The 10,287-nt window shown below is 32.8% G+C and overlaps 1 protein-coding gene across 1 annotated transcript; it reads right to left on the bottom strand.

The window, feature by feature from the left end:
• Positions 1 to 224: 224 nt before the first annotated feature.
• LOC120088098 (vacuolar protein-sorting-associated protein 11 homolog) lies at positions 225 to 5,125 on the bottom strand. The gene is made up of 5 exons (XM_039045157.1): positions 4,691 to 5,125; positions 4,244 to 4,417; positions 3,791 to 4,111; positions 1,919 to 3,688; positions 225 to 1,333 (listed from the first exon to the last, which is right to left on the bottom strand). The coding sequence occupies exons 1-5, from the start codon at positions 4,913 to 4,915 to the stop codon at positions 947 to 949; spliced, it is 2,877 nt and encodes a 958-aa protein (XP_038901085.1). The 5' UTR covers positions 4,916 to 5,125; the 3' UTR covers positions 225 to 946.
• Positions 5,126 to 10,287: the final 5,162 nt, after the last annotated feature.

Genomic DNA, 10,287 nt, shown 5'->3' with positions numbered 1-10,287 from the left:
TTCAACTCTTAGATTCTTTTTTTTTTTTTAGTATTTTGAATTGTAATCCTTTAGAAAAATATATTGAAATTAAGTTGTCAATGTTTGAAAAATGTATTACATATTAAATCCAACCTAATCAAGGTCTAAAAATTGTTCAAGAACACACCTATTTTACTTGTGAATTACAATTACACAAGCAGTAATGGATGCATTAATGAAGAAATACTATGATGAAGAAGTCATTGACAACTATAACACAACTGCATAATGCATTCCACAAAGGAATTTCAGGCTATAACCTCAAATGGGTTTGGACAATCATACAATTCAATCTACATCATGTTAAATAATCAAACTATATGAATTCGGTAGTAAAAAAATTCTAAGACAGACCGAAGGAGGTATATCGTCCTCTTCCAACCATGCCATGTCTTCTTCAACTCCAGCATCTATTCTTAACACACATATCAAACTCTCCAGCTGAACAGCGCCAGTAATAAGAGGCGACCATCGAAGAGTGTTCTTTGCATCTGCCGAGCTGAGTCTGGCTATAAAGTTCACAGCAAGATGTCAGAGCAAAAAGTGAATTACAAGAACAGGGAAGCAGAGACTACTTTCAGCTTTAGAGCGTCAGTTTCAGCCTAGAGGGAATGGGATGGACACAAAAAATGATCTTGACAAACGAATACAATCTAATTGCTTAACTCATTTTGCATAAAGAAGACACATAAAAAGCCTTTCTAGTACAACGTTCCAACTTGGGTGAGACTGGAACATGCAGCCAATGTCAACAAACCAGAAACCAACGTAATGAAGTTCCTCCCAACAAACCATTTATCATCTCGCTATTGAGAGCTAGTCCAATAGGGTTGTTTACAAGACTCCCTCTTCATATGGATAGGAACTCAAGAACAGGAGGGAAATGAACTGGAGTCCTACAAACGAGCACCTTCTCTAACCATCATTAAAAACCATTTGTCGAAGAAGGATTCTCTGGGTTTGTAACATTCATAGTTCCATTACTAGTTTTGCTAATGATTCCCTTACCGAAGTACTGGGCAATCACAGAAAAACCGTCTTTTGAACTCTTCACTTGCTGGAAGAACTGGTCCTGATCCTTATTCTGCTCCAAGCTTCTCTTCATCTCTATAACTTTTCTGTATTCTGGAGCACACTCTGGGCATTCTTTTTCATTATCCCCCAAACACCGCTGATGGAATGAATGCATACACATGAAGTGTACAGCTGGGAGATCAAGAGTGAACGTGCACGCAGTGCACTTGCTGAGCTGAAAAATTCTTGCATTTGTCCTGAGATCTTCAATTTCTTTTCTCATTGCCAATGTGTCTTCCTATAAAGAGCAATTATGGTTGATAAACTTTCTTTTAACAAAAAAGCAGAACAGTTCAGAAATGATTGTGATTGATTAAACGCTTTAATTGGTAGAAGGAAATAGATGGAAAAAAGAAACCATATCTACAAATATGTCCCTAAGTTCATACTCTAGCGTGTTATGAAGAAGAAATGCGAAAGCTTCAGGTACTCTTCAAATGTACTCACACAAGTCTTCCAAAGTTTGTTCCCTGATCGAGTGCGATCAGCAATCATCCATTGTGGAAGCTATAACTTTCTCATGCATCATTTTCTTTTATTTACACTTTTTCTTTTGAAGTGCTTCAACAATTAATATCATCCGGTTACATCAAATAAATTTGAATCATTTCCAGTCATCAGAAAGATGAAAATTGTTAATTTCCAATCGCCTTGTTTCTGATTTTATTTTAGTACAATAAAGTCATTTCCCACATCTTTTTCATTCATTCAACCATATGGAGTACTCAATTGCTAAACTTCACCGAAAATTCAAGAAATGCTTAAGATGAATTGCATGGATATTTTTTTCCCCCAAGAAATGGCAGTAAACGGGTTTACTAACCTGATACTTTTCAATTGCCCGTCTATCCTCTTCAATCATCTTGGATTCCTGTTCGAGCTTTCTTGCAATATAGTCCTTGATGACAGAAAGTGTGAGGCATGGATTTCTTGACAGCGTCTGAATAACTATAATGGGAGGCAAGATATCATCCCTTTCAATATAGGTCAAAACTTCCTTCACTTCTTTGGAACAATCTTCTCCAAGTTCGCCAAAATACTTCAAAAGATCTGCCCATAGGGAAGGGTCACCTCCCTTTCCTGAATCGCCCAATCTTTTACAGCAAGCAATCAAACCCTCATGGTCATGAGTTTGCATATAGCAAGCTATAACCTCTTTATAAAGTTTCATCTTTTCATATAAATACATAAGTCCTTCCCTAAATGCATTCATTTCACACAAAATAATAACAAGATCAACATCATAGAGGGGATTTTCCAGTTCTGATGGCCATGCACTCTTTAGCAGACGTAATCCCTTCTCTTGCCTTTCAAGCCGGTCTTTATCCTTCATATGGTCTGTACTCTCAGAGCTCACTTTAGTATTGGACTCAGCTGACATCATTGTTGCTCCTGATCTTTCTACAAGACTAATATTTCGTCCATTGCTAATTTGGGACATTGACGGAAAGTTCAAATCATTTGACAGGTATAATTCCAACAGTGTATTGTTAATTTCAACTTGAGCAGGCGAGTCCTTAACCTTGTTAGTATACTTTTCAAGGAATTCCATAAGTGACTGTGGGTGATGAATGAAAATATTAAGAAAGTCAACAGGAGATGGTAACATAGATAAATATGTGCCATTTGAAGCCCTTTCCTTCAATGACTCACCATCCTCGGTGCATAGGTTCATAAGAATATCAATTGTCTCACGTGGCTTGTGTGCTATCAGAATCTTCCCATACTCCTTAATTGTCACCCCAGCTTGACTAGGCTCAAGGCTTGCAATATATTGCAAGGCTTCATCATATCTTCCAAGGTCTTCAAGTAAGATCTTAAGGTACCATTCGTGCTTTCGTTCCCTTCTAGCAACATACATGGCATGTTCGTGGTAATTGGCAGCACGACAAACCCTTATTGCAGTCTCAACGTCAAATTTATGCTCTCCAGCACCATCCTCATTCTTAATAAATACATTCAGCTTTTCAACATCTTTCAATTTGGTATAGCAGTTTAGTAGAAGTGTGGTATGATCTTTAGAAGCAAGCCCCTTCTCATGCAAATTTTCCAAGTAATTAGTGAGGTTATAGATTCGCTGAGCATCAAGAAATTTCTGTATAACATAAGAAGGCTCAAGATGTCCAATAGTATGGATATACTGGGCCATAGCCTCATCATAATCTTGCTTGCTATATAGATGGTCCCCATACTTTCTAAGCACTTCTGCAGTTGCAGCAGCATCAGCTTGTTGACTTTGAACAAGATTTATAGCAATGGTGTACAAATTCTTTTTAAATAGCATATCTAATTTGCTTTCCATGTCCTTTTCCCCAATACATAGAGCCGATTGGTCGTCCATTATAAGTATAATACTACCCCATTCACAAAGCATGTGAGAAACATCTTTAACAACTAGACTATGGGCAATCAATCGATTCTTCAGGTCATAAATGTTGAAAGTGTTCTTGCCATTTCTCTGATCTGCAATCACACAGAGAAGGTATCCACGAAACCATCCTACAAGTTTTTTTTCTCCTTCAAAAGCCCAGCAGGGACCACGCCCATCAACTTCATAAAAATAAACTGCCTCAGGACGACCAATTATCAACTCCTAATTACAAAAACATGATAATTATTATCATTATGATAGAACATTATTCAACATGATGGCATGAAAAATGACATACAAGATATTAAAACTGCTACTGCATACCGATCGATCACTCATTGTAACACCGTTCACACCACATCCAATATGATCCAGGGTTTGCCCCTTTGGTGGTTGACTCTGCAGGCTGAATAAACTCACTGAATCAGGAGTTACTGCAAATAACTGAAGCGCTTGACCATCAACTCTGAACCCTAGTCCCGTGATAGATGATTGGTTCTTGTCTGAGATATCTACCTGAAGCTTGAAACGATTGATACGTTCACGTGCAATGTCTCCTTTGATGCAGTATATGCAACCATTATCTAGGCCAACAGCAATAAGTAGTATTGGGGGTGCCTCCTCTAGGACTAGAAATGACGTAATCTGCAGTAGTAAGCTCATAGATCTTATACTTCCACCATAATCAGGAAACATGCTTCCAATGAAACAAAGTATGAGCAATCACGGTTTAAGGTGTCAAGTAACTGTCTGAATGAAATGAAAAGACAAAACTACCTTCGCCTCAGGAAATTGATTAGTAAATATCCTCAAAATTCCAATGCACTCGGGACTAGTTGCACTTGAGCCCTCCGGCTCAATTTTATCAAGGTCAAAAACCTTTAGGCACATAGCAGTGTGTTGCGGAGCTACTTGCACATCTTCTCCAACAGTGACTAGAAAGTTCCGTTGCTGATTATCAACCAAAAGATATAGACATAATCTATGTCAATGATATATCATCTTCAGTTCTATTCCTTATGGGTACTTATAAAATCAAATTTAAAAGTAAATTTCACAAAACAACAGACTCGAGGTGCTGATAAAATAGAAAATGGTAAAGTTTAAATAACAGATGGAAGGTCAAGTAGTTAGTATGGTTAATCTGTCAAATTGGCATCAGTTCCAACGAAAGACATGCTGAAGCGACACAAAATCCAAATTTCCCCAAAAGCGATAACATACCTTGAGCTGTTGCAGAAAGGATACGGTCGAGGAATGAGCTTGAAATCCATAGCTGAACTTAAGCCCACGATCAAGTAGATTAACGCTACCGTCATCGCAACCGATCACCACCTTCCCTCTGCCGCTGGAGCAACACTCGATCTTCTTTTCCCTTACCTCTTCCGGAATTGTGCATCTTCCGGCGAGTTTCTCTTCGAAGAACTCGAATTTCCTCCATTGATACATCTTCCCTGGCTCGTTTCACTTGCTATCCGGGTGATCAATGAAGTTCTCTAAGACATTCAAGGAAACAAAATCATCAACAATTTAGTTGGAGATCAGTAATAAAACAAGAATCTCGAATTGAATTTCCTTTTCTCCCCTTGAATTTGCCCCGTACGTTCTCGTCATTCCGCCCTGCGACTCCCCAATCGACAACGTTCCAGAAAAATGCTCCCTCCCGCAATTTTCTAAACTCCCGTCGCCAAACCGAGCCAGCCCAATAGATTTCCATTTTGGGCCAACTGTCGATCAATGGGCCGTTCTGGAATCTAAATCGGCCATCTGTCCATTATGGGCCGTTTGAAATTGTGGCACCTTAGCCAACCAAGGTAGATAAATGTCTACATTTTAATGTAATTTTAAAAAATCTCCAAACAAATTTTCAATTATTAATATGTCATAACAAAATAAATAAAAATACACGGTAATTATTTGAAAATTTTGACCGATATACCCTTCATATTAATTAATAGAAATACACAATATTTAAAGGTAAAATTTAATCCAAAATCTTAAATTTGTCGTAAATAAATGAAACATAAACTAATCTAATAGTTCAAAAAGATCGAAAATGAAGGAAGATTTAATTGAAAATCATTTGAATCCATTAGCTATGTGCATAGAGAAAAAATTAGGTTGAAATCTTGAAATTTTAAGATTTAGATAGGCTCAAAATTTCGATAATGGACGAATTTCGATTTTTTCCCAATTTCTCAATATTTATTTTAATATTTCTATCAACATTTCGAGTTATTTATTTTAGCAATTAATTATGCTGGTTCAATGGATTTTTTTTTCTATTTTACCATAAAAAAATTGTATCTTTAAAAAGACCACATATTTATTTTTAAGTTCATTCAAACTTTTTTAATTGAATTTCACATCATTTCACCATAAACTTGAATTAATGTGAATTTCTAATATCTCTCTCATTTTCTCTCAAACTCTATCTACTTCTACGGTTTTCGTTTTCTTATTTCTATTATATTGTGTTATGCTTTTTGTATCCCTCTTATGTTTAATATTATGATTTCTATATCTTTATTATGTTATGTTATGACAATTATTTTGTATACAAATACTTCATGTCCTTTAATTGTATAATTGAATACCAATATTTGATATAATTTTGTAATTATTTTTCCATTTCTACTATCGCATCAACATTTATACATATATTTTACAATATGCATTTAAATATTGTCTTACTTTATAGAAATGATGATTAAAAATGGACATCTATAGTCTAATTCAGCCACAATCAAAGTTATATTAACTAATTATAACAATTTTCATGAATTTTCCCAAAATTTTTGTTGATATCGATATTTCCATAAAATTGGGATCTCGATAATTCTATCGATAATGATTTCGAACCTTCAACGTGAAGTCAGTAAATTATAAAAAAAAAAAAAAATAAATTAAATAAATATAGTATGAAAGCAAAAAGTAATATCCGTAAAAATACCTTGTTATATCCGTAAAAATACCTTGTTATCACAAATACAATGTCTGCGATTAAAATGTAAGCAAGTTCATTCAGCAAATACAACATTTGTACTATATTGATATTGTATTGTAAACGCCAACACTAAAAATTATGGGGACAATGGAAAAATAAATAATAATTATGATGTAATCCCTAACAATAACAATTGAATACCAACGTACTAAAACCTACTACCCTAAGAAATTGGCGACACACATCCCAAACCGTCACATTCTCTTCCCCACGCTAACTGTTCACCTATGAAGCACATATACTTTATGTGAGGCAAATCATTAGACACGTATCAGATATCGATACTTTCAGATACTTTTCAGATACGTATTTGACACACGATTTGATGTATCTATTTTTATGCTTACTTTTTAAAAAAAAAAAAAAAAATAAGCAACTCATCTAATTTTTCCAATTTAAAACTAGACAACCTATTTAAAAAGCTCACTACTCGAGTCTAAAACTAAAAGAAAAAAATAAAAAAATAAAAGACCAAACCCTAAAATTATCTAATCTTCATCTTCACATTTAAGTCCCTACAAAGTCCACCAAAATATAACCCACTTGAATATCTTCAACAATTCAACGAAGAAGTTTTTTGTTTATCTTTATATTTCTCTCTTTAATCTTCTTCTTCTTTTCTGATCAATACGAGTCACTTTTTATTGCATTTTATCGACTATTCCACTTCAACATTTTAGATGTTGCTTTTTATATTGTCTTTTTCAGTATTTGTATTATATTTTGTACTACAGTTATTAACTTCTATGCTAAAGTTATCTATATCTTTGACTTTTCTTAAGAAAAAGAAAACGCATCTTCAACGTATCAATATCCTAATTTTTTAGAAATTGACATATCATCGTATCCTATCATATCTGTATCTCATATTCATATCCGTGTCTGTGCTTCATAGTCGTTCACTCTCCCAACAAACCTTTCTCACCGTCCAAATCCTTTCATATCATTCAACTTCAAAAAGAAAGAAGTTAATATCAGACAACCATTGAAACGCTTTCAAATCCCTTTCAAACTCTTCAATCCCTTTGTGAAACCCTTTCAAATTTCTCAAGCCGTTTGATTTAAGATTCTATAAATGTTCAAGAATTAAGAATGTCTGAGAATAATAAGTTTGGAAATAAGATTGATATGAATAAAAAATGTCTATATTTGGTTGTGATAGGGAAATGTCATCAGGATTTTATGGAAATAAATTATTTTTGTATTTAATTTGTAAAATTAATCATGAAGAGTCTGTAAAATTTTAATAGATTAATTGATAAACAATAAATTCAATCTAAAGTTTTGAGAAAATTAATTATTTAACAATCAAATAATAACATTAATTAAATTATTAATTACAAGTATTTGTAAAATGAGAAATTTATAATTAAAGTTATTTGATTACATAATTTGATGGGATCAATTTGATGAATTTATATAGTTATGATGTATTGATTAATAAAACAACTAATGAATTCTAATTAATCAATGATAAACTAATTATAATTATTAAGAAATAAATTCATATTATATTAATGGACTGTTTTTAAATATAGAAAAATGAACTAAAATATTTACAAAATATAGAAAAATTTTAAAACAATAAATGATAGACGTTGATAGACACTAATGAACTTTTATCAGTGTCTATCAATGTCACCGATAGATACTTATAGAAATCTATCAGTGTCTATCAACGTTTATCATTGATAGTTATAAAATTTTGCTATATCTTATAATATTTTCAATAGTTTTACCATTTGAAATAATTTTCCTATATTAATCATAATGATACTTAACTAACTATAAATATAATTAATTAATTAATTGATAATTTTATTGCATCGGTTGATTGAAAAATAAGTATGAGTATATATGTGTATATATAAACTAATTTATTAAACTAAAATAAAAATCAAAGTATATACTAAATTGTTTTAAATATAATATATATATATATATATATATATATATATATATATTTATTTATTAAATAGAAGTAGTTAAATTCATATACATTATAATTAAAATTTAATATAATTTATATAAATATAAATTTAATTTTCATAAAAAAAATAATTTTTAATTAATTAATTTTAATAATATATAAAATAAAAGAATAAATAAATGTATTATAAGAGGGGAGAGAATAGGAATGTAAAAAACCTACCTTTTTGGATGGGAATATTCATGGGTATAATTGATACGGGGGAATAGCTTATTCCCATGCCAAAGCTACAAAATTTGTATCAAACAAGGGGATGTTTATCCATTACTCATTCTCAACCTTATTTCCATCTAAATTCCTTCAATCCATACGCCACTTCAATGTGTAGATCCTTCGAAACCCATAACCTTGTTGGTTACCTAACCATTTGGCAAAATCGAGAATGCAAAACCATTATTTACAAATTTTTATACTTCCAACAACCTGTGCCAATTGCACTGCTTTACACCATGAGGTTGTTTGGCACGCAAGTTCGGAGTTAAATGCCTAGAGGCTTATTTGAAGGAGTTCTGATGCCTGAGATTTGAGAATCACTAATGCCTATGTGTTGGGGTGCAAGATTTAGAAGTATGGATTTTTGAAGCCTGTGTTTAGGGTATTGGTTTTAAATTTCTGGGTTTAGCTAATCTTTTTTTTTTTTTTTGATGAATTGGACTACCTAAATTGTATCATGTATCAATTTTTTAATTGTACAAACTTTACATATTTTATACCTCTAATTCAATTTCTTTGCTCTATTGATTTTCAGACAATAATGTAAAAAATTAGAAATTTGAACATTCAATAACAACATTTTTTATTACAGTTGCATTAACATGAAGAGTCTCAAAAGTTTAGAGTTAACATGAATAGTCTAATTAGGAATATTACCATCCACAAAATATAACAAGTCATGTAATCAAAAGAATCTTACAAAATTTAAGGTTAGGCAACATTAAAAGGGTCTAACAAATGTCGAAAGTAAGCATAACTAAAAAGGTCAAACAAAAGTGAAAATCAAGCAGAGTTCCATGGAGCCATGGTTATAGTTGCCTTCCCAAGATTCACATGCATTGTTTATACTTCCATTCTATCGGATAATCAAGGAATGAGTACAAGAGCATGAGATTAGATAATAGAGACTCAACTACAATCAAACAGTCATCTATGTCCATTCTAGGAATAATCTGTAATTCAGCATATAACTATTTATGTAGGGATGATTCAACTACTATCCATTCTTTTGGCCATGCAACAATCTTCCATATTTCTATTGAAGTTTCTCGCATACCTTTGTAAAATGTGTCAATGACATCTCCTGAATATGATCGCCTTTTCTTACTCTGTTTGGACAATGCTACACCATGTACCATGCTTTTGAGAGTGGATAGCATATCCTCCCCTGATGTAGGCTCGAGTCCATGTGGATTTGGTATATCAAAATCTTCAAGATTAATGTTCATATCATCTTCCTCAATATCTTTTGTAGTTTGTGAACCCATGTCAGTAAGTGTCTTACATCTACCACCAGTAGCTCTATCTCTACTAAACACATTCCAAGTTATCGAAGTAAAGGAATAGTTTGTTCAGTAGACCTCGAGCATTGGAGTGTCCTTGCATAGTGTTAACAAATGTAAGTATATTATATTTTATCTTTATAGAAATTGTGAATTGCATTCATTGTCTTACCTTAACCCACATATCGAACATCGATTTCTCTACCTCAATGCATTTTTGTTCCTCATTCCAGCCAAACCCACTACATGCAGGCTCCATCATCTTTGTGATGGCATTATACTACTTCTACAAAATTTTTACTCTCAACTCTAGATTTGGAGTTACTTG

Source organism: Benincasa hispida, chromosome 10 (assembly GCF_009727055.1).
Source record: "Benincasa hispida cultivar B227 chromosome 10, ASM972705v1, whole genome shotgun sequence".
NCBI classification, from domain to species: domain Eukaryota; kingdom Viridiplantae; phylum Streptophyta; class Magnoliopsida; order Cucurbitales; family Cucurbitaceae; genus Benincasa; species Benincasa hispida.
The sequence above is the reverse complement of the archived record's forward strand: the minus strand, read 5'-3'. Positions and strand labels throughout refer to the sequence as shown.